Here is a 25,925-nt window from a genome sequence, read left to right as displayed (position 1 = left end):
GAAAGAGAGCAGTCTTTGGAGACTTCGAGAATAGCGTCAGTAGAATAGTGCTTATATAGTAGATGTGTTCAGTGGATGCAGTAGGTGTGACTGTGAGAGTGTACATGATGAGTATGTATGTGAATAGTGAGAATAGTGAGAGGTTTAGATGTGTGGTTAGGCCAGTAGCTTGATAAAGTCCAGGGATAGGTTTTTTTCTTTTTTTAAGGTGGTGCAAGCTTATCTAAAGGGAAATAAGTGTTTAGAAAGAAGTGTTAGAGAAATTACAGAAGACAGAGGGAAGCATTAATAAACTAGGTCTTGAAGGAGATGAGAGGCAGTGTGATCCAAAGTGGGAGATACGGAGGGATTAGATATATTAATTTGAGAGTGGAGGAGAATGTCCATTTGTTAAAGTCAGAAGAGGAAGTTGAAGATGCAGAGACATTGGAGGAAGACTGAAGTTTATGGTGTTTAGAAATTATTTGATGTGGAGAAAAATGCTGAGGCTTTTGGTATTGTGATTCTCTAACCTTCTCAGTAAAATAGAAATGAAAAGTACAGAATAGTAAAGTAGTTAAGAGTATAGGACTCTTAGTGGGGTGATGAGATTAAGGATTTCAGTAGTGAAAATGTTAGGAACATCAATGTAGAAATGTAATTAAGGAAATATTCTTAAATAAATGGAACAATACTAAATTGAGTGTTAAGAAACTTGGGTTTTAGGTCTGTGGCATCGACTGGCTGTGTTGAGCAAATCTCAACACTCTAGTCTTTAATTTCTTAATCTGCACAATTAGAAGTAAATCAGATGTCCTTTACGGATTTAAAAATCTTGAATCAAACTGAACTAAAAAAGAACAAAACATAGCTACAGTAATCAAGACATTGTAGTACTAGTAAAAAGAAAGACAAGCAGGTCAGTGGAACAGAACAGAGAATCCAGAAATAGAATTCACACATATATAGTCAGTCTTTGCACACAGAGGTGCTAAGGTAATTCAGTGGAGGAAGGATATTCCTCTTAACAAACGATGCTGGAGCAATTGGACGTCCATATGCAAAAAAAGAACTTTAATCCCTATCTTGCACCATTTATAAAAGTTAATTCAAATGAATCGTAGATCTAAACTTGTAGAAGATGACATAGGAGAAAATCCTCGTGACCTTGAGTTAAGCAAAGATTTCATAGATAGCACCACCAAAAGCGTGATCTATAAAGCAAAGTAATAAATTGAGCTCCATCAAAATTAAAAACTTATGCTCTCTGGCATACAATATTTAAGAAAATGAAAAGCCACAGATTGGGTGAAGATTTTTGCAAAACACACATCTGTTAAGCGATTTGAATCCAGAATGTATAACTAATTCTTACAACTTAATAAGACAAACAACTGAATAGAAAATTGGCAAAAGATTTGAAAACACCCTTTACCAAAGAAGAGATATGGATGTTAAGTAAGATTTGAAAAAATACTCAATGTCATTAGTCCTTGGGAAAAGGTACCATTACATACCTACTAGCATGGCTAAAAAACAGGCAAGAACAGACAAACAAAAACTAAGTGCTAGTGAGGATGTGAAGCAGCTGGAACTCTCATTTGTTGCTGGTGGGAATGCAAAATGGTACAGCCACATTAGAAAACAGTTTACTAGTTTCTTATAAACTTAAACTTGTATTTAATATAGAACTTAGCATTCCTCAACTTAGATATTCACCCAAGAAAAATGAGAACATACATCCACCTAAAGATCTGTAGTTGAATATTTAAGGCTAGGGTTAGTAGCCTCATTCATAGCAGTGTATTCAGCTGTTGGAGTGGATAAATAAATTGTGGTATTCATACAATGGAGTGCTACTCAGCAATTAAAAGGAATAAATACTAATATTATAGATACAACAATATGGATGAGTCCTCAGAAGCATTATGCTAAGTGAAAGAAGCCAGACGAAAAAGGCTACAGACTGTATAATTCCATTTGTATGATATTCTGGAAAAGGAATTGAAATCAGATCAGTGATTTCCAGGGGCTGGAGGTCAATAAACATGATTTCTTACACACACACACACACACACACACACACACACACACACACACACACACACACACACAACTCCAGCATTCCTTAGCATTCCCAGGAATGGATGTTTTTGGTGTGGAGAAGGTTGGATTACGGATAGTATTGAGACAGATATGATACAGAGGAATGAGTGCTAGATTCACTGATAATAGTGCTGCTGCTGATGGTTGTAATTCAATGAGTATAATGCCGGTCACCATGCTGATTACTTAAGTGCATCCTCAGAGACTTCCCTGGCATTCCAGTGGTTAAGAATTTACACTTCCACTGCACAGGGCACAGGTTTGACCCTGGTTGGGGAACTAAGATCCTGCATGCCACCACGTGAGGCCCAAAAAATAAATAAATAAAAATAAAAAGTGTCCTTACTGTTAATTTTCATAGTGACTCTGATTAGATATTATCATCCCTATTTTAGTAGAAACTGAGGTCTAATTGGATTTAAGCACGTTGCTCAGTTATACCACTAGAGTATTCAAACTCTTGAATGTTTGACACCAAAAAGCATGTTCTTAACATAAATAAAAGTATAAGTGCCAGGGAGACAGGGAATTTTGTTTGTTTCTGTTTTCATCACTGTATCCCCAAAGTCATAAAACCATGGCAGTTGCATAATGAGTATTTCTTTTTTTCTTCTTTTTTTTTAATGAATATTTCTTTAAAAATTATTAGAGATATCAACTTTTGGAAGATATAAAAAAACAAACTGGAAGAGGCAAAGAAAACTATATGAAGATATATGATTTTTTTTTTTTTTTTTTTGCGGTACGCGGGCCTCTCGCTGTTGTGGCCTCTCCCGTTGCGGAGCACAGGCTCCGGTCACGCAGGCTCAGCGACTATGGCTCACGGACCCAGCCGCTCTGCGGCATGCGGGATCTTCCTGGACCGGGGCACGAATCCGTGTCCCCTGCATCGGCAGGCAGACTCTCAACCACTGCGCCACCAGGGAAGCCCTATGATTTTTAAATGATTGCAAATATGGTGGTTAGGCTGATGTTTTCCATTTAGGCATTTATCATATCAGATGACTTTGTGTTAAATTATGTTATTTGTGTTCCAGTATAATCTACTATTTTAAAAAGTGAACAGAATGATTATAGAGTAGGATCTTGTAGTTGATTCTCATCTTCATGGCTTTGTAAATTTTTTCCCTCTGGCAAATTTTGGTGGCATCCAGATATAAGATCAGACCAAGTGGATGTTATAGGTTACAACTAAAATGCAAGCCCTTTCCATATCTATCTCTATCTCTATATATAATTCTATATCTAAATCTTAAATACTTTAATGTAGAAATTCTACTTCTAGGACTCTCTTAATTGGAAACTGATTATTTTCTTCACATAGATTAACAAAAATATTTGTGCATGAATCATTTGGTTTTATAACATTGATCTCATCTGTAATATGGTTCCCTCTAAAGAACTAAATCAAATGTAGGTGATTAAAATATTTAATATTCTCAAGTTTAGAAGGAACATTTATTTTTCTTCCATAGATAACTGTGTATGAAGAAGAAAGAACACTTTATCTATACATATAGTTAATTGGGATACAGCTAGAACATCAACAATATCAACAACAAAAACAACAAGATTTATAAATCATCTGAAATAAAGGTCACACATTTTGCTTATAGGAAAGTTCCTCGGGTCCTTAAAAGTCAGAACCTATGTATACAACATTTTATTTAGGCATTTTATCATTTCAAATGAGCTTGTGTTGAATCGTATTTGCTATGTCCTAATAAAATTTGCTATTTAAAAAAAATGAATAAAGTACATACTCAGTTTTAACAAGCTTAATACTTCATTTCCCAACTTTAAAAGAGTAAAAAAAAGATTGGAGTTGCTGAAAGAAGACACATTGAGAGAAGTTGGGTTCAACAGGTGATAGCCTGAGCAAAGAAGCAAACCAAAATCATGATAAGAATTAAGCATAAAAATTTAAAAATCATGGTAGTTTGGAAATTGTTTATTATAGAGACATCCAACCTTTTACATCTTAGTAGTTCCTGAGAAATTGACCATAGTAATGTAAATATTTATAAGTGTATATATATATATATGAGTTTATGTTCATTTTATTAAAACATACTTAATAGTCATTATAACAGTCAAGCAATATATACTGTGTTGTTCAGTTTCAGAAATAGTAAGTATGTAGTCTAGTTTCAATGTCAAATTTATTGAAGTATAATTTATATACACTAAATCAACCAGTTTTAAGTGAAGAGTTCAATAGGTTTTGGCAAATGTTATTTAACCATTGAGCTCTAAAAATTTTTTATTACTCCAGAAAGTTGTCTCATTCTCTTTTGTCATCATTCCCCAACACACATCCACTCCTGTCCCCAGGCAGCCACTGATCTACTTTCTGACATTAAAGATTAGTTTTGCCTTTTCTAGAATTTTGTAGAAATCAAAGTGTACACAGCATGTACACTTCTGTATTTGGCTTTCTTTCCTCTGTGTAATAACTGAGATTTATCTATGTTGTGTGTATTTATACTTTTCCTTTTTATTGTTGAATAACATTCCATTGAATGGATATACCACAGTTTATCTCTTCACCTGTTTTTGGATATTGGGTTGTTTGAGTTTTTGGTTTTTATGAATGAAGCTGCTGTTAACATTCAGGTACCAAGTTTCCACTTCTCTTGGGTATAAATATCTAGGGGTGGAATTGCTAAGTGTTATGGCAGGTATATAACTTTATAAGAACTTGCCAAACTTCTTTTCAAAAATGGTTGTACCATTTTACGTTTTCATCAGTAATGTTTGAGTGTTCCATTGCTTTACATCCTTATCAACCTTTGATATTGTTAGTCTTTTTAATTTTAACAATTCTAGTGGGTGTATAGTTGTAATATAAGTTTTAAAATATTTATTTCCCAAGTAGCTAAAATTAAGGAAAAGTTTAGAGTTGGATAGTGATAAGCTTCATATTATCCATAAAATTTGATAATCTAGAATAATTCTTTTTTCTAAAGCTTTTACATAATTGAGATTTCAGAACGATATAAAATTGCATCACATACTTTTCAGCTCCATTGTAATCTCCAGTTAAGAGTAATAAGCAGTTCCAGCTGTTTGATAGAACATCAGATTATTTGGTATTTCTTTTGTTTTCAATTTAATATAATCCAAATTTTACCTATAAAACTTACATATTTAAATAGGGATATGTGTTTTTCGGGATAAAAAGTATTCTAGTGATAATGAAAAAATATTCTAATGATAGTGGTAGCCATCATTCATTGAATATTAGTTATATGCCAGATCTAAGGACTTTATATATATAATCTCATTTAATTCTTACAAAGTGAAATATGTATTTCCATTTTACAAGGAAGGCAATTAGGGCACTGAGAGATATGAATTTCATAAGGTTAAAAAATACTTGAATCAGGACTTCCGTGGTGGCACAGTGGTTAAGAATCCACCTGCCAATGCAGGGGACACGGGTTCAAGCCCTGGTCCGGGAAGATCCCGCATGCTGCAGAGCAACTAAGCCCATGTGCCACAGCTGAAGCCTGCGTGCCCTAGAGCCCATGCTCCGCAACAAGAGAAGCCACTGCAATGAGAAGACCGAGCACCCCAACAAAGAGTAGCCCCCGCTCTCCGCAGCTAGAGAAAGCCCACGCGCAGCAACAAAGACCCAAGGCAGCCAAAAATAAAAATAATTTAAAAATTAAAAAAAAAGACTTGAATCAATAGATTGATAAAAGAACAAGTGAATTAGAAGAAAAAAAATTTTGGAGTCCATTTTATGGAGCCTAAAATCTTTCAACTTGGCTTTGATGACATTGGAATACTAAAAAATGAAAATATTTACTTCAGAGAACTGACTGGCCCCTAGATTTTTTATAGAAAGTTGTAATTTAACTTTTTGACCTTTCTAGTAATTTTTTTGCCTTATAGTATAAAATTTAGTTACTAATTTTGTAACTAGTTTGTTTGTTACTAGTGTAGAATTAAATGCTCTCAAGTATATGACCTCATAAAGATTTAGTAACAAATTAATTTTGTTATGCTGAATAAGAAAAAAGTTGCATATAATACAGTTTTAGCACAGTATCCAGTGTGTGAATGATTTAATGAAATATTTGAGCCTTTTTGTTTTGTTTTGTTTTGTCTTGTTTTGTTTCCAGGAAGGTTATGTTCAAAAGAAAAAGGAACTGTGGGGAATCTGTATCTTTATTGCAGCAGTTGACCTAGATGAGATGCCGTTCACTTTCACTGAGCTGCAGAAAAACATTGAAACCAGGTAAAATTTCTTATATTAATATAGGCCTCTGCCATTAAAGAAAACTATTTCTGAACTATCATTTTAATAGACTTTAGGGAATTAGTGGAAAATGCTAAAATTAAATAAAACGTAGAAAACTTAGGTCAACCAGTGAGCTCCTGTTCTCCATTAGAGCCCTTAATGAAGGTGTATTTTTGCCGCACTTTCTTAAAAATGTAGCAGTTTCTGTCCTGGGAAAATTTCCATTGTGTCTCTCACTATCTGTAAACTTTCTTAATTGTAGCTGTTGATAAAATGGACAAAAAAAGCAAAGATTTATGAAGTAGACTTATATATTAAAACCTTTGTAAAAGTAGTATGAGTCCATCTTAAAGGAATTTAGTTGATTTATTAAAGTTTAAGATTATTTAATATAATAGATATTATAATTATATATGTTTTGAGACTGTATGTTCAGTTGAGTATCTATTATAATACTTGTCCCTGTAATTACTTAATTAAAGTCTGTATTGAGTTTCTAAGCCTAATAAGAGGAGTTTACTGTTTCCAGTAAGTCAAGAGAAGCCTTCTGGGAATTCCAGTCATTTCTTTTGCAGTATGTTTATGAAATGTAACAGTAAATAATTTTACCAAAAAGATAGTAGTATATGTTTTTTCTTGGATAAAACCGTCTAGAGTTAGACATAATTGGTATTTTGTGTAAATGAGATAAATTGTTGCATATTTTAGTAACTTTTTCTTATTACCTCTAAATAAAATGTGGAAACAAAGGCCTTGTATGTTCATATTTAACTTATTGAATATGAATTGGTTTACCTCTCACAGATTTCACAGTTTAACTTTATTAACTAAAATCACTAAATCAAAATAGTTTTTATATAGCTGAAAAATAATCTAAATATAGAGGTAAAATTTTACGTTGATTTATTCATTTATTCAGCATATGTTTTCGTGACCTCTGAGGATCAGAAAGAGAATGAATGTTTGGGTTAAGATAGACTGGGTTTATTTTACAAGGTATATGACTTGGAGCAGATTGCTTATCCTTATTAAGTCTCGGGTTCCTTTCCTTTCCTGCGAAATAAAAATTATTAACTACTTGATAGAATTTTGAGAATTAAATAACTTATAACGAGCAGAGAAGTAAATAGTTCTCGAGTCAATGCCTGGAACACCATAGGTGCTGATGAGGTCTTGATCTCTTTTTTTCTGTAGATTCCTCCTATTACCCGCACCACCCCCCCAAACAAAAAGGGGGAAGGAAACAAAACTTACCAACTGCTAGGCGCTGTGTTACTCTACTAGGTTCTAATGATATAGAGGTGAGATACAGTCTCTGACCTCAAGAAACTCATCCAGTTTAAATTAAACAGATGACTGCAATACAGTGTTATATAGCTATCCATAGACTGCCAAATAAATATGACAGAGAAAGTCTATTACATCCTTTATCTATAAGGTGAAAGAATTTTCCCGGAAAAGATTTTCCTAAGCTTTTTCTCTGAGTATTCATAGAGTAACTCTGATTTATAAAATGGGCATATCATAAATAATATCACTACAATAATTATAGTAATGTATTTGGTACAACTTTTTCTTAGGGCATCTCTCAGTGTTCTGATAACTATCCAGGAATGTTATCTAAACCACTGCTTCTTAAAAGTACTCTGGTGAAGGGCTAGTTTCTTTTCTTCCCAGTATGTCATAGACTGATGTTTTAAAAATAAGTAATATAAATTAATTACTAGAAAAATGAAACAAAAATCATACTAAACACAGGACTAAATTTTTTATTATTGGATTTAGCAGGCATTAAAATTAGTGTCAAATTGCCATAAAAGCTTTTAAGTGTTTACCCCCAATTTCTGTACTTAATTGTGGACTGGTAAACAGTTTATGGACCATTATCAATCCATGGAGCACTGCTCCTAGAATATGTAGTTATCTACAGATCTGTGTGTTTTAATTATGGCTTTTTATGCCTGTCTGCCTGCCTTCCTCTCACCTTCCTGCCTTCACTTCTTTCCTTCAGAGGAGGACTACAGAAGGAATAGAGACCCACTTAAGTTACCCCTAGAAAAAGAAGGCTTTTTAGTAACAATTCACAGTTTTCATGGTGCTCCATGGATAGGTATTGCCATATATCTCAAAACTGCAATTGAGAGTGGTTCCTGAATAAATGCCATTCTAAGTTTGATTTCTTTTTCTCAGCAGGTTAGCTCCATTCTTTTTCTTTTTTTAAAGGATCGATTTTTATTTATCTATTTATTTTTGGTTGCGCTGAGTCTTCATTGCTGCGTGTGGGCTTTCTCTAGTTGCATCTAGCAGGGGCTACTCTTCATTGCAGTGTGCGGGCGTCTCATTGCTGTGGCTTCTCTTGTTGTGGAGCACGGTCTCTAGATGTGCGGGCTTCAGTAGTTGTGGCGTGCAGGCTTGGTTGCTCCGTGGCGTGTGGGATCTTCCTGGACTGAGGCTTGAACCCGTGTCCCCTGCGTTGGCAGGTGGATTCTTAAACCACTGCGCCACCAGGGAAGTCCCCATTCTTTTTCTTTTCTAAGCAGCATCATGATTGTCTACTCTGTATCATTTCTATTCCTCCTTTATTTGCTTTCCCACAAAGCTTGTCATGGCTGCCCCAATCCCCTCTATATCAGTGGAACTTTTCATAACCTTCTTTTGTGTTCTGTGCCCTCTGCTGATTAGCTGAGGCTTTTATTTTTCCAGTTCCCAAGATAAATGTCTGAGTGGTACAGCCCTCTTTTTAGAATGAAGCCTGTAACTCACTGGTTGCTAGACAGCCTATGGATGGATCTAGTGACTACCCTGTAGTTCAGTTAGCTGCTTTGGTATAACTCCTTAGACAAACTTGATTAGAAGTGAGTATGTGAGGTGCAGTTGATGATTGCTATCTGTAGCGCCCTATTTTTCAGAAGTCAAAAATGTATGTATTGATATTTCAAATAGGTTAATTTTTATAGAAAACAATAAACAATGATTTAAAGTTATTATTTAAACAACTTAAAATTTTTAATCAGTTTCCCTTTTCCCTTCCCCAACAATTCAGTCCTAAAACCGCTGGTGGGCTGAAGAAAGTAGGTGTGTGCATCTGTAGTGGGGAGCACTGTGGTGCCCAGAGGAGGATGCCAGAGCCACAGTGGGATGAGAAGGTCATCCACCAGGGGCCTGGGGCTTCTTGACATGGGCTGCTTGCTGTGCAATGTCAGAGACCAAGCAGGGTGTGCGGGCAGCTGGTATAGGGAGTCATGGCACATGTGGGGTAAGGGCAGTCTGGGGTGAGGAGTCAGATCCCTACTAGGGTGAGGATGGTGTCCATGTGGAGGCGGGAGGGCAGTCCAGGATGGGGGGAGTCAGTCTGAGCAGGAGAAGAGGGTGCCCATGTGGAGGAGTGGGTAGCTTGGTACTTATATAGGGGGATTGATTAAATGAGTAAATTAAAGATAAGTGGGTCACAGGTTTCTCACTGTCAAAGAAGAGTTATGAATGTGGAAAGGGAAACACTGGAAGGAACCCTGTAGTTTTTGTGTTGGAATTGGGTAAATGGATGGGAACTTGTGATTTTAAAATATATAGATAGATACAGAAATAAATATATGTATATGTCTGTTATAACCCTTATGTTTTTTTTCTGTGTTCTTGATGATAAGTAGATGTAGGCATAGATGTATAGATATAGTGATATAGGTTGAAGACTAGTTGATTTTTTTCCTCTTTAAATTCTAGTAAAATGCAAAATCTAAGTTCCTTCTAAAGGATATATAATAGTGATTTGGTGTAGAGCTAACGTGTTTTGAATTGAAATGTCTATGCTTTGAAAATGAAACAAAATGAATTTTTAAAGTTATGGATTCACTTTTTTCTATTCTTTCCTTTGTAGTGTCTATAAATTTTTTGACTTACTAAAAGAAATCGATACCAGTATCAAAGTTGATAATGTTATGTCAAGACTGTTGAAGAAGTATAATGTGTTGTGTGCACTCTACAGCAAATTAGAAAGGTAAAGTACAAATTTTATTAGGGTTACACCCTGCTTTTTCGTATCATTGTTCATGATTAGTTTCCATCTGGGAACTGTTACATTCTTAGTAAAGTTATTAAGTATTACACCTTAGATTTGTCCCCTTAATATTCTTTTTTTTTTTTTTTTTTTTTTTTTTTGCCGTACGCGGGCCTCTCACTGCTGTGGCCTCTCCCGTTGCGGAGCACAGGCTCGGGACGCGCAGGCTCAGCGGCCATGGCTCACGGGCCCAGCCGCTCCGCGGCATGTGGGACCCTCCCGGACCGGGGCACGAACCCGTGTCCCCTGCATCGGCAGGCGGACTCTCAACCACTGCGCCACCAGGGAAGCCCTGTCCCCTTAATATTCTTAACTTTCTTATTTGTCCAATCATATTCATTCTGAATGTTTCTTCCAAAATTACTTGTTTTACTCATGGTTCTCATTTTTTTTTTTAACAAACTTAAAGCTAGTTTCCACTTTAGCCTTCTCTGCCAGAAGACTTGTAGCTCTGAATGGAAGGGTGACCTAAATTTAGAATTCTTCCTAATGGTGATACTATGTTTAGAAAAAGAAAGCATGTTGGCACTGGAAGGTGTATGTGACTTATACTACTGAGCTATGACCTGTATTCTCCATGGTGGTTTAGAAGAAGTAGTTTTTTTGTGGAATATCCTTTAAGAAACTTCAGCCTATCAGCTGTTTTATTCCACATAAATTAAGAAACTACAACAAGCATTAATGAAGTGACTGTTAGTACCCGCTATGTGTTAGATGCTAGGGATGTAAAATCTTATGCTACTATGATCATCAATTAGCTTATAGTAAATAAATAAATTCTATCTTTTAATAAAAATAAGTGCAATAATCATTTGATGCGCTACTGTAGAGGATTATTTGTAAGAAGTAGAAATTATGTAGTGGGCAAAATACTGTGTATATTTAAAGGTAAGAAGAATAATTATGGGGTGAAAAAACTATAGAAGAAGGCAATGTCTGAGTAGGGTTTAAAGGATAGATAGAAACTCAGCAAGCAAAATATGTGGAGACTGGGACTGAGTATCCTAGGCAGAGTGATTAGCATGTGTGCAAAGCCAGAGCAGTACTGTAAAGTATTTTGATATTGCTAATTGCTAAAAGGTAGGAGGGAATTAGACTGATAGTGAGCTTGGACTTTACCCAGCAGGAGATGGAAAGTTATTGATTTTAAGCTAGAGAGTGACATAGTCAGATTTGGCCTTTAAAAGGTCACTCAGGCCTTTGCAAAAGAGATTTGGAATTTTTATTGACTAGTTATATGAGATAATTTAGTGTATATTGGCCTTGAAGTAGATCAATAAGATTTCTTCTATCTTATATGTACCTTCTTTTGAAGAGCAGTTGGGAAGATTAACTGTGATACTAAAGCCTATTTATTTCAGGGTAGACTATATGTGTATATATGGCAATGTGCTGTAGTGATTATGATAACTTTTAAAAAGCTAAACAGATCTAGATATTAATAATTTTGTCATTCATTGACTGTGTGAGCTAGGGAAACGTACTTAACGTCTTTAAACCTCAATTTGAATCTGTAAAATATAGCTAATAATGCTCTCCTTGCAGAGTAATTGTAAGATAATGTTACTGGTTAGCTCACCTCCTAGCACATACTAAATGCTAAATAAACAGTAGCTTTTAAAGCTATTATTAACTACATTAATGCTGTCACATAGAAATATAAAAATGCAAGCCATATATATATATATATTTATTATTTTTGGCTCTGTTGGGTCTTCATTGCTGCACGTGGGCTTTCTCTAGTTGCAGCGAGCAGCGGCTACTCTTAGTTGTGCTGCACGTGCTTCTCATTGCGGTGGCTTCTCTTGTTGCGGAGCACGGGCTCTAGGCACATGGGCTTCAGTAGTTGTGGCTCGCGGGCTCTAGAGTGCAGGCTCAGTAGTTGTGGTGCACGGGCTTAGTTGCTCCGTGGCATGTGGGATCTTCCCAGACCAGGGCTCGAACCTGTCTCCCCTGCATTGGCAAGCAGATTCTTAACCACTGCGCCACCAGGGAAACCCAAGCCATATATTTTAAATATTCTAGTAGCTGCATGACAAGTAAAAAGAAACAAGTGAAATTAATTTTAACATTTTATTTAACTCATATATCCCAGAATATCAAATTTCAACACATAAATTTGTATACAGATGTTCATGGCAGCATTATTTATAATAGCCAAAAAGTGGAAACACCCTGAATGTCCATCAGCTGATGAATGGATAAACAAAATGTGATCTATCCATATGGTAGAATATTGTTCAGCCATAAAAGGGAATAAAGTTCTGCTACATGCTACAATATGGATGAACCTTGAAAACATTAAGCTAAGTGAAAGATACCAGACACAAAAGGCCACATATTTTATTTTATGATATGTCCAGAACAGGCATATCCATGAGATGGAAGATAGGTTAGTGATTACTAGGGAATGGGAAGTGAAGGGAATGAGGGGTATCTGTTAAAAGATGTGGGGTTTCTTTTTGGGGTGATGGAAATTTTAGATAACGGTGATGATTACATAACAAAGTGAATATACTAAAAACTACTGAATTTATACACTTTAAAATGATGAATTTTATGTTAGGTAAATTATATTTCAACAGGAAAACATGAAACCAATAGAGAAGTTTTACATTCTTTTTCTCATACTAAGTATTTTTTTTAATACTTTGGTATGTAATTTACATTTACAGCACAACTTCATTTGTACCAACCAAAAACACTTCAGGTGTTCAGTAGCCATAGGAGCTTGTGGTTAACATATTAGACAGCATAGATTTATATTGTATGTTATTATCTTTACTGTATGATAACATTCTATTCTGAGTTACATTAAATTACAAAATGATATAAAACAACGCATCTGACATTAAACATATTTTCTATAATTATAAAAATTCCCTCTTGATTACCATCTGCTTTTTTTATATAAGATAGTAGTTTTCTCTGTGTAAATTTTTGATCTACATATTTTTTGTGACTGGCTTCTTTCGCTTAGCATGTTTTCATGGTTCATCCATGTTGTAGCATGTTTCAATACTTCATTACTATTTATTATGGAATAATATTCCATTGTATGCCTACATCACATTTTATTTATCCATTCATCTACTTATAGTCATTTGGGTTGTATGTCTTTTAAAGTAGTTGACAGTATAAAGGAGAGCAAGTGTATATAGAGTTTGTTATATTAACTTTATTATATATCATTTCGTCTTCTCTTCATTTGTTTCCATGGATTTGATTTATCATCTTGTGTCATGTGTTTACTCCAATGCAGCTTTGCTCCTACCCACCTCTGTGCTGCTGTTGTCAAACACATTACATTTCATGTGTTAGAGGCCCAAGGATGCAATATATACATATTGTGTTATGCAATTATATTTTATATCAATTAGGAGAAATATGTAATTATACCATCTTTCATAATAACATAATTACCTTTACCAGTGCTCTTTGTTTATTCATGTGGATGTGAATTACTGTCTTGGGTCATTTGTTTTCAGCCTGAACTTCTTTTACTATTTTTTTATAAGATGAGTTCGCACATTCTCTGTTTTTGTTTGAGACTATCTATTTCACCATCACTTGTGAAAGGTAGTTTTGCTGTATATATGAGTCTTAGTTTACATTTTTTTCTTTCTTTGAGTATGTAATCCCACTGCCTTCTGATCTTCATTGCTTCTGTTGAGAAGTCACCTGTTAATGTTATTGTGTTCCCTTGGATATGATGGATCATTTTTCTCTTGCTGCTTTCAGGATTTTCTCTTTGTCTTTCAACATTTATCCTATGATATATCTAGGTGTGAATCTCTTTACATTTATTCAACTTGGAGGTGGTTCTGTTTCTTGGATGTGTAGACTTGGGAGTTTTCAGCCATTTACAAAATTTTTTTTTTCTCTCTCTCTCCATTCTTTTCTGGTACTCCCATTACACATATATTCGTGTATCTTTTGGTGTCCAAAAAATACACCAATATATTTTTTGGTGAGCCTCTTCTGTGAGCCTCTTCATTTTTCTTCTTCTTTTATCTCTTTGTTCTTTAAACCACATAATCTCTTTTGATCTGTCTTCAAGCTTAGTGCTTCTTTTGTTCTGCCAGCTCAGATCTACTTTTGAGTCCCTCTAGTGAATTTTTTATTTTGGTTATTATACTTTTCAACTCAAATTGCCCTTTGGTTCTTTTAAAGTAATTTCTGTCTTTTTATTGATAATCCTCTGTTGGTTGAGACATTGTCAGCGTACCTTTTTTTCTTCTTTAAGCATGATTTCCGTTAGTCCTTTGAACATATTTATAATTGCTGTTTTGAAGTCTTTGTTAAGTCTGACACTTTGATTCTCTTAAATAAAATTACTGTTATCTGCTTTTTTCCCTATGTAGAGGTCACATTTCCCTGCTTCTTTGCATATTTCATATTTATTTTTGAAAACCAGACATTTTTTATAACATTGTAGTAACGCTGGGAGCTGATTCTTTTCTCTCATGGGGCTTGCTGCTGTTGTTTTGTCTTTGTTATTTGTTTAGTGGCTTAGCTGTACTATCTCAATGAAGTCTTTTTCTCCCACAGTGTGTAGCCTCTAATCTTGCTCCTTAGTGTAGCCTTGGACAGGTGCATAGTCACTCAGAGCTGACAGTGGTTTTAGCTGGGTTCTCCTTGGCTATCCTTTCCCTGTTCTTAAGCTAACTGCCTCTGTTGATATCACACCTAGTTGCTACCTCTCACTATTTGCCGACTGATTGCTTTATTGTTTTTTTTTTAAATAAATGTATTTATTTATTTATTGGCTGCCTTGGGTCTTCGTGGCTGCATGCGGGCTTTTCTCTAGTTGCAGCGAGTGGGGTCTACTCTTTGCTGCAGTGCCTAGGCTTCTCATTGCGGTGGTTTCTCTTGTTGTGGAGCACAGGCTCTAGGTGCGCGGGCTTTCATAGTTGTGGCTTGCGGGCTCTAGAGCACAGGCTCCGTAGTTGTGGCGCACGGGCTTAGTTGCTCCGCGGCATGTGGGATCTTCCCGGACCAGGGCTCGAACCCATGTCCCCTGCATTGGCAAGGGGATTCGTAACCACTGCACCACCAGGGAAGTCCTGCTTAATTGTTTTTGACAATGCTCTGGGTCACAAGTTGCTTTACAGTCTAATCCAATTAAATTTGGCTCCCTCTGCAGGAGTAGTATTTGAGGCTAGCCTTGAGGCTTATTTTGATACTAGGAGAGCTATTCTTAGCTGTTTCTTTCTCTGGTTCTCTCCTAGATGATCTAAGATTTAGCTTTTTGCTCTCATAAGATCTGTTGGCTTTCTCTTACTTGCTTCCACCAAAGTCTGTATTGCTTTCAACAGTTCTCTTATTCTTGAGCATCCCCACACTCCATTCCAAATGAGTTCCCTTGGGGAGAGCTCAAGGCTCTGTGTTCTTAGGGCCTGCCTCTCCCCTAGGCACCACTTCTGTGCCACTGCTTGGAAGGTCAGGATGGGGGCAGTGGTCTCTTCTCTTGGAGTGATACCTCTGTTTTAAGAGTAGGGCACTGAGAAGAGGCGATAGCCCCTGGTCTTCCCAGATTGCCTTTCTTGGCTGGAACCTCTGTCCCATGAGCTGCTCGGCAAGAGAAGTCAGTTATTTTTGATGTGCTCTGTGCCTGGAGTAAACCTTTACCCTATGAGTGGGGGCTAAGCGGAAGACAGGAGCCCCAGACCTCTCAGCTCCTCTTGCTTGGGATAGACTTTCTGCAACACAGATCTGGGGGCGATGAGAAATGCTGGGAGCCTACTCTTCCCAGAGAGATAGTTCTAGGCTGGGAGCTGGAGAGAGAAGAGCCCTGTGTCTTGGCTACACCTGCCGGGAGTAGAGCTTTGTTATGCTGAGCTGGAGAGGAGGAGGAAATGAGTTTTGCTTTGAATTCTATAGACTGTCATTGTTCTTACCAAGATTTAGTAGATTTTCTTGAAGAAATATTTCCTTTTTTTGTTGTATGCCCTTAGGAAAATTTCCAGAGACTTTAAATGGTTTTTTAAAAATAGTTTTACCAATTGTAGTTATTACATTAGGAAACAGGTCTGCAGAGAACCTTCTCCACTATTCCAGAAGTCATTGTCCTAAATAGGTAGGTTTTATACAGTAAGTCCCCTACATATGAATGAGTTCCATTCCGAGAGCATGTTCGTAAGTCCAATTTGTTCGTAAAGTCCAGCAAAGTTAGCCTAGGTACCCAACTAACACAACTGGCTACATAGTACTGTACTGTAAAAGGTTTATAATACTTTTCACACAGATAATACATAAAAAATAAACAAACACAAAAAAATAAAGAAAACATTTTTAATCTTACAGTACAGTACCTTGAAAAGTACAGTAGTACCAGCTACGTCACTGCTACTTTTACGCTTGCTTCCAGACATCCTGGCCTTGAAATAAAGACACTGTACTACTGTACTCTATACAGTACTGTACAGTAAAGTACACAAAGCACAACCACTTGTAGAGGATGCACACAGGTGACAGTGTACGCCAGACACGTGAACTAACTTACATGATTGGACGTGTAAACTCACATTCACATCTTTGAAAGTTTGCAACTTGAAGGTTCGTGTATAGGGGACTTACCGTAGTACTTTCAGTTGTGTTATTTCAGTGACACTATTAGTTAAATAAGCTTCTATGACCTGATCTGAGATTCTAACCAGATCAAGGTTCAATTACAGAATGTATTCCAAGTTAGAAATGCACATATCGAATCCAGTCTTTTTGTAATTAGATATTACAGTGATATGTGAAATGTCATAAATTGGAAACATCTACTTTAACTTTGTTTTATAATGCTGTACTTGAGAAAAAATGTATCCTTCTTAAAATAAGATGAATAAAGCATGATAAAACTGATTTCTAAATTATGAAAAAAATTTAAAAGTAACTTTTAAAAAAGCCATAATGTTAACATAATTATTTCTTCCTTTCAGAACATGTGAACTTATATATTTGTCACAACCCAGCAGTTCGTAAGTACCTCAGAGTATGTTATTTTTCACTTTTGGGGTTTTTTTTTTTTTTTAGAGATTTTTGTGGAAAACTCCCAAACACGTTGATAGTTTCAGGGTTAGTTTGATTGACTGTTCTATGATACTTCATAAGTTAAGGTCATAGATTTAAGCCCTATACGGATTATTTATCTTTTCACAAAGAAAGTGGTATGAAATACATGCCTTTTACTACAAGGGAGAACTAATAAGGTCGAAGTTAATTCAGAGCAACATTTTACCAGCTCTGGGAAAAATGCCAATTCATTGACAAACTCTTTTTTCAGAGTATATTATAGACATTTTATTAACTAAGACTCAGAGCATAACTTTTGAGTAAGAATAAACATGAACGTCTATATTAAAATTTCTAAGTAGTCTTTTTAAATGCATGATACATGTTCCAACAGTATACCATTGTAAGAGCTCTAGAGTTTTTCTTCGGAAACAGAACGAGTATTATGTGAGATTTTCTGCCTCATTGAAGTAATGATACCGAAGATGATTGATACAAAGGGAAATTGTGTATTAATTAATTAACTCTATTAATTTCACTCGTTAATTCCAACAAGTGAATAACTTAACGTTTATGAAGACATAGTGTTAATTTGGTAGAGTCACCCAAACCTCTATTTTTCTGCTCACAGAAAATTGATTTTAATTAGAAAAGAGAGCAGAAAAGCATTAATTGGAAACCATGTATGTCATATTATACTACTTTCTGTGCATAGTTTTAGATTACAGTAGAAGATATTCAATATTTTCTTTAAGAAATGTATAGGACTTTGGGAAAATATAAATAACATGGTGAAAACACTAACTGAATTGAGACAAATTGAATTCATGTGTAAATTGTGCATTTAAGACGGACTGTATTCTATTATGCGATCAACTCTGGTCTATAATTGTAAAAAATGAAAAAAAACGGTGTAGTTGGAAAACAGTGTGAGTTTTTTTTTTCTTCTTTCTATTTGTTTATTAGGATATCTACGGAAATAAATTCTATGTTGGTGCTAAAAGTTTCTTGGCTCACGTTTTTACTAGCTAAAGGTAAAGTCATTATGTTTGTTACATACTAATGTTTCAAATGTAGTAATTGATAATTCTTTCGAGTAAGCTCAAAATTTTAATTCTGGGCTTCCCTGGTGGCGCAGTGGTTGGGAGTCCGCCTGCCGGTGCAGGGGCGCGGGTTCGTGCCCCGGTCTGGGAGGATCCCGCATGCCGCGGAGCGGCTGGGCCCGTGAGCCGTGGCCGCTGGGCCTGCGCGTCCGGAGCCTGTGCTCCGCGGCGGGAGAGGCCACAGCAGTGAGAGGCCCGCGTACCGCAAAAAAAAAAAAAAAAAAAAAAAAAAATTTTAATTCTATTTAATATTGTTCCTCCTTCCCCCTAGTTCTTTGTGTGACTTTTTAACTGTTAGCAAGTTCTTGTAATTCTGATACTGGAGGCAACCTTGAAAATGTCTCATTTCATTTCTTTTTCTAATATTTTTCATTCTTTCCTATTTTTAAGAATAATGTTACTGTTTTTATAAAAGTGATATATATTCATGATAAAGAATGCAAATAATACAGCAAAGCGCAAAGAAAAATGTAGAAAAATTACCCAAAACCCGCCTAGAAATAATCATCATTAAAATTATGTGGTTGTATGCACAAAAATGTATCTGGAGTAACATTCTGATTAAAAAAGGTGGGTGGATGAGTGCACTCACAAACATATATATAAGTTTCTAAAAATAATATATTGTCCTATGTTTAAAATATAAAAATTAATTTTACTCAAATTTTATAGAAGAAAATAAGAGAAATGGAAGGAATTGCTTAAATTTATGTTTTGTCACTTAAGCAGTGTTATTTCTTAAAATATTTCTCTAAGATTATGAAAACATTAAGAGGCTAGAATCTTTATTTAACTTTGTGTTTTGAGTTAAGGCAATATATATTAATCTGCTCTGAAGAAAAAGAATTCTCACTCTTCCTGTCACCTTCCTATTCCCTACTTTCAGATTTGCTTTTTTTTGTTATCATTACATTACCAAAGATGATAATATTTACATCCTGTTCTGTAATTATAATTATCACAGTTGTTTTGTCTCATTTATGTATTTAAAATGGATTCTAAGCTTATTGTCACTCCTGTATCATAGCTTCTCCATTTCTGAGTTCTTTATTTTGGTCTATCCTTAGCTGACTGGATTTTACCGTGAAGGAGTTTTTCAAAAAAGCCTTTTTGGCGCCATGTTTTCTATGTTTGACATGTTTATGAACCATGTCTGTAGTCTTTAGACTTGAAGGACAACTTGGTTGAGTATTCAGGGTTTTTTTGTGTGTGTGTGGTACGCGGGCCTCTCACTGCTGTGGCCTCTCCCGTTGCGGAGCACAGGCTCCGGACGCGCAGGCTCAGCGGCCATGGCTCACGGGCCCAGCCGCTCCGCGGCATGTGGGATCTTCGCGGACCGGGGCACGAACCCGTGTCCCCAGCATCGGCAGGCGGACTCTCAACCACTGCGCCACCAGAGAAGCCCGAGTATTCTGTTCTTGTATCATGTTTTTTTTCCTCAGGACACTATTTTCTGGAATTGAACATTGCTGTTGAGAAATCTGAGACTAGCTTAATTTACCACCCCCCCATTTTGTTCCTTGAATATTTGAAGAATTCCTTTTTTAAAGTTTGAGATTTAATACATTAACCAGAAAGTTTCTATACCTTCAGTATTGGGATTATTAGTGGTTTAGCAGTCAGATACCAATAAGATAGAAAATGAATCAAATTAAACTTCTCTTTTAAAAATACTGCACAACATAGAGCCATGAGCAAATATGTCATAGCTATATCATTTGTATATTTTGTGTAGCTACACTATTTTTTTCTTAGGTGTTTATTATATGCATTAATTTCCTTATATACAGCTCTTTATAATAAATATACAGCTCTTTAGTTGTATGTTATATAAACTTTTAGGATTTTGTGCTAAATAATTGCTTTATAGATGACTTTACAATTATGTACTAATTTTAGTATTTCCTAATGGCTTTGGTTATTTCTTAATATTTTGGAGTGAGTTGAAATTGAAAATATATGAGGTTTCATAAATAAATAGAACTGAAGACTAACGTGTATCATTCTTCAAAATGATTTTCAGAGGTAGTAAATTTTATAACTCTTACCAAAACTGGAAGTGAGTTTAAAGAAGGAAAAATCAAAATAAATTTAGACATAGGGACTGAATTATTATAATAATACCTAAATGTAAAATTCTCATGATAGACTTATACTTCATTCATAATTTTTTTTAGTAAATTTATTTATTTTATTTATTTATTTTTGGCTGCATTGAGTCTTTGTTGTGTGGGCTTTCTCTAGTTGCAGCGAGCAAGGGCTACTCTTCGTTGTGGTGTGCTGGCTTCTCATTGCAGTGGCTTCTCTTGTTGTGGAGCACAGGCTCTAGGCACATGGGCTTCAGTAGTTGTGGCAGGTGGGCTCAGTAGTTGTGGCTCACGGGCTCTAGAGCACAGGCTCTGTAGTTGTGGCGCACGGGCTTAGTTGCTCCACGGCATATGGGATCTTCCCAGGCCAGGGCTTGAACCTGTGTCCCCTGCATTGGCAGGCGGATTCTTAACCATTGTGCCACCAGGAAGTCCCCATTTATAATTTTATAACTTTATATATTTTTACATGTTGCAAATCTGACTGAATTTTTGCAAAAAAGCAAAAAAAAAAGATCTTTAACATGCTTCTAGTGATTGTTGCATAAATGAGTATATGGATACAGCCATACCCACAATTTTCCCTGACTTAAAGACCTCAATCTCTACCTTAAGATGTGGACTTTCTTTGTTTTCAGGGCAAGTTTTACAAATGGAAGATGATCTGGTGATCTCATTTCAGTTAATGCTGTGTGTCCTTGACTATTTTATCAAACTCTCACCTCCCGCATTACTCAAAGAACCATACAGTAAGTATTTTAAGTAATTTATGCCCCTCCTGCTTCATCATTCAACATTTTTTTATGGACTTACACTAGATCCAAAACATGGTTCTAGAGCCAAGGGAATGATAAAAAAGAAATCAGACATGGGTTCTGCCCTTAAGTAGTATAAGATATAGAAGGAGAGATAAGTAAGCAAGTAATTAGAGTATGTGGTTGAAAATAGTCTGGGCCAAAATATAGCAAATACTATTGGAGTTGAGGAGATGAGAAAGTTTTCCCAGCTGGGAAAGACCAAGGAAGACCATAAAAAAGTGGTGGCATTTGAACTGAGTGTTGAAGGAGTAGTTAGGGTTTGAGTGTTGTGGTAAGTTGGGAGACTGCACTCCCAGTAAAGAGAAAATCAAGAGGCAAGGCATAGATATGAATGAGACTGCACAGGGAAGAGTAACGCATTCTATAGAAATGGATTAACTAAATTTTTATTATTGGAAGCTATAATGATTATGTGACTGACTTTTTTTTTTGCATATGAACTGTAATTGATCCACTTCAGTGGGTGATGAGATGGGAGGTGTATTTAAATAATAGCTATTGCTGAAATAATTAGATAGCATTAAGCAAAGACAAGTATATTCCTCTTAGAATGGAATTGCTCCCTTTGGTGGCGTGTAGAGTAGGATTTAAAATCACTTAATACACTATAGAGAAATGTAAACTTAACTAAGGTTTAGCTGATTCCTTGCTCCTAAAATGTTGACAGTATTAGTAATACTAAAAATAATAGGGGAAAGATCAAAACATGGAAGTCTCAAAGTGTTGAAGTGGCTGAAAAGCTGAAGCCTAATTAATCTTCGTGAACAATAACTTCCTGGAAAAATGAAGCAGAATTTTGAAAAGATGTTGAACATGGCTTGACAGAAAAGGCAGGTCATTTAGCAGAAACCACATGCAACACAGAGGGGAAAAAATATAAAACAATATATTTTTAAAATTTCTGAATCTTTAAAAATTTCCTTTGTATGCCTTTTCCTCACTTTTTAAAAATGTTATAACTTTAATAAGTTGATATATAACTTTAGGTTGACAGCCTTTGTTCTTTTGGATAATTCAAATGTACATTTAATTCTGTAAGTGCCATCTTAAATAGAAAGCAGGATAAGGTGTTGAATTAGCTGGCTATGATAAACTTGCAGTTAGCTTTTTATTATGAAGAATTTCAGTGAGCATAAAAGAAAGTCGTATAATAAGCTTCCATGTACTTATCACCTGCCCTCAGTGCATAACTTATGGTCAACCCATAGTCCTATCTACTGCTCAGTTCTACCAGCGATATTATTTTGAAGCACACTTTTGCATACCATTTCATCCCTATAAATTTCAGTATGTATCTGTGAAAGATAAAGTCTTTTAAAAAAGCATAATGACAGTACCATTCTCACACCTAAAAATCAATTAATAGTGATTCTTTAATTCCACCAAATATCTAGTAAGTATCCATATTTTCAATTGTTTTATAAAAGTAATTTTAAAAATTTTTACATGTTGACTAAATCAGAATTTAAATAAGATCTCTACTTTGTGATTGGTTGGTATGCTTTTAAGACTTAAAAAGTTCTTCCTCCATCTATCTTTCTCTTTTTTTCTTGTAATTTATTTATTAAATAATCAGGTGGTCTTGTTCTGTTGAGTTTTCCATGGTTTAATTTGTAGTGATTGCATCCTATGGTGTAGTCTTAACATGTTCCTCTATCCTGTCAGTTTCTTGTAAGTTGTTTGTTGGGCCTAGAGGCAGTTAATACTTTTTATACTTAGTCATCTGTAATCTCTTTAATAGCTATATTCACATTCAGTTTGAATTGAAAATGCTCAAAATAATCCAGGGTATTTTTTTAAAATTACAATTTAGTGTCACATGAGTATATTTGTATGCTTAATTTTTTAAAAGCATCGTAATTTATTTGCTAAAACTTTAAAAAATTTATTTTTTATCCTGTATCTACAAATTGAATCCATAAATATATGCTTATTATTTTTTAGACTCTTTTAAGATAGAAAACATTTTTTCCCCTTGCAGACTAGTAGGATACACTTAATATTAGTTTATAAGTTGGCTATTTCCCTTGCATTTTTCATATTTGTCTGTGGGGTTTTAAATTTCTTTTTGGGCTAGTTGGGGGCAGAAGAGAATAGGGATGGTAGCAACTATGACCAGTATATAACTTACAGTAGATATTCAATAAATAAAGCTGTTAGCTTTTTAATGAAGCCTAATAATAAAAGTAGCAGAATGTTACCAAGATTATTTCTGACCTTCCGAGTTATAATTAGAATACTTCATTATTTTATACAGTGGATTGTGCAATTGTTCTTATCTAATTTACCATTTTTACAGAAACAGCTGTAATACCTATTAATGGTTCACCTCGAACACCAAGGCGAGGTCAGAACAGGAGTGCACGGATAGCAAAACAACTAGAAAATGATACAAGAATTATTGAAGTTCTCTGTAAAGAACATGAATGTAATATAGATGAGGTAATTTAACTTCATGATTTCTTTAAAATAGTTAAAGTAGATTTAGATGTAAGTTCTTCCTAACAGTATTTAATTCTTTTATGATGAGCTTGCTTTTTGTAATTAGTGCCAACTCTTTTGCAGTAGCAAAATATTTAGAAAAAGTTTAATTTTCATATTCAGTTACTTTGATTTTAAAGAGAATAGCTCCCTCACTCTGGAATCATTGAAATGTACATGATTAAAGCAATAGTTTTCAAATGTATTTGTTCTTTGATTCCTCTGTGGTTACTGATACGCCTAATGTTTTCAAGTATCCTGCTCAGAAAACCCTAGTGTTTTGATTTAGTGCTAAGTGATACCAACATTAAGTTTCTGTTTAGCCTTCTGTAGTTACTCTTTTTCTAAATATCACACCAGATGTTAATGACTGGTAGAGGATACATGAACACCCAGGAATTGCTTATCTTGTCAATAAAATCTGGAATGTTAGAATTGGAAGGAATCTTACAAGTAATGTACTTGGCCTCCTTTTACTAATGAATAAACAAGCTTCTAGAGACTGATAGCTGATTACTAACAGAGTCTATGCTTTGGACCATCTGCTACCAGTGCTTCTTTCACTGTGCCATGCTCTTTCTCTCATAGACTGTTATATTGTCCAAAATTCACTACCACTAGATAGCTATGTGAAATGTTGCATCTTTGAAATTGCTCTGTCAACTCTGGGAAGGAATTGAGGGTATGATCTCAAAATCTAGTTTAAGAAGTGTTAGAATGATTTATCAAGATATCTGGGTTTTAGCACTGTGGCTTTTATTAATTTTAACAAATATATAGATATAGACATATAGCTGTATCAACTTTACACATGTAATATATTTACTTTTCTAGAATAACAAATTATCTTTGCTAATAAGCTGACAAATGTAGTTGAAATAGTTTTTTTTACTCCAGTCTGTTGCTTACTCCCTCAAGGTAATGAATAGGAATAAATGCAGTTTTCTAGTTCCTGGTTGTTAGTTCTCTGTATTTTAGAACTACTTATAAAATTGCATTTCAAAAATCAGGAATAAATCATGTTTTTCCTTTTTATTTTAAATAATGCTTCTATAATTTAGAATGTAATAACGATTTGTAAAGTGTAGGTGATTAATAGCTTTTGGGGTAATTCATATTAATTTGACATTTGATTATTTACATGTAGCATTTATAGTTATATAACTATTGGTTAGTTATATTTATGGTTATATAATTATTGGTTAGTCACACTAATTGGTTAAATAGAACTACCCACCTTATAATTATTCCAGTTCAGTGGGAATTAATTAGAAAACAATACTAATATGTATTACAGAAGCTTAATTCTTAAAGCATTTTTGTGAAGCAGAAGATAGGAACTTATTAATAGGAAGATATTAAATTATTCTACCTTAATAAATGTAGACTGCAAATTGGAAAAGGAAGTTAAATGAAGAAAAGTAAGTTGTTTAAAATTCCATAACACTTCGCCCGTGTAAAATAGTTAGGGGTATAACTCCACGTTTTCCAAGGACGGTCTTTATTATCCATGTTAAATGTAGGGTTTTTTGTGTGAAACTGCATAATGACCAAAACATTTTCACTCGGTTTTGAATAGAATTGTTGGGTATTTGTATGTGAAATTATCTTCTTATAAAAGCAGGTCATTTTCCTAAATTTATGCTGAAATAATTGACTCGATATTCCCTAAGCTAGGTATGTGTGTGAAGTGGCCCAAAAATATGCTTTGGGGAGAAATCAGAGGCAGTGTAGAGAAATTAAAAGAGTCTTGGCTTTGATGCTAGACAGATTGGGTTTCAATTCCAGCTCTGCCACTTCCTAGCTGTGTAACTTTGGTGAAGTCGCTTAATATTTTTGAGCCTCCCATGTTTTCACCATTTGTTAAATGTGGGATATTGAAGTTGGTTTCAATGGATTTTCTTCTTATAAATCCCATTTCATTAACAATTCCCCCCTGCACCTCCATTTTAGGACCTGAAATCTGCCTCACATGAATTAAAAAGTGAATAATTGAATTAATTATAAATAAGCATCACACTGGGTTGAATGTAACTCATTGAT

The 25,925-nt window shown here is 35.0% G+C and overlaps 1 protein-coding gene across 10 annotated transcripts in view; it reads left to right on the top strand.

The window, feature by feature from the left end:
• The window catches only part of RB1 (RB transcriptional corepressor 1), a 137,488-nt gene that overhangs the window by 24,172 nt on the left and 87,391 nt on the right, over positions 1-25,925 (top strand). For 9 of the 10 annotated variants that reach the window (XM_073795189.1, XM_033843663.2, XM_073795188.1 and 6 more), the window contains 6 exons: positions 6,216-6,331; positions 10,209-10,328; positions 17,321-17,359; positions 18,360-18,427; positions 21,222-21,332; positions 23,701-23,843. In XM_073795189.1, the coding sequence (XP_073651290.1) occupies positions 6,216-6,331; positions 10,209-10,328; positions 17,321-17,359; positions 18,360-18,427; positions 21,222-21,332; positions 23,701-23,843 (597 nt within the window). The remainder of the gene's footprint in view (positions 1-6,215; positions 6,332-10,208; positions 10,329-17,320; positions 17,360-18,359; positions 18,428-21,221; positions 21,333-23,700; positions 23,844-25,925) is intronic. The other variant, XM_073795191.1, reaches the window with a different exon arrangement.

This window comes from Tursiops truncatus, chromosome 18, assembly GCF_011762595.2.
Source record: "Tursiops truncatus isolate mTurTru1 chromosome 18, mTurTru1.mat.Y, whole genome shotgun sequence".
In the NCBI taxonomy this organism is placed as follows: Eukaryota; Metazoa; Chordata; class Mammalia; order Artiodactyla; family Delphinidae; genus Tursiops; species Tursiops truncatus.
This window is presented reverse-complemented; position numbering and strand designations above follow the sequence as displayed.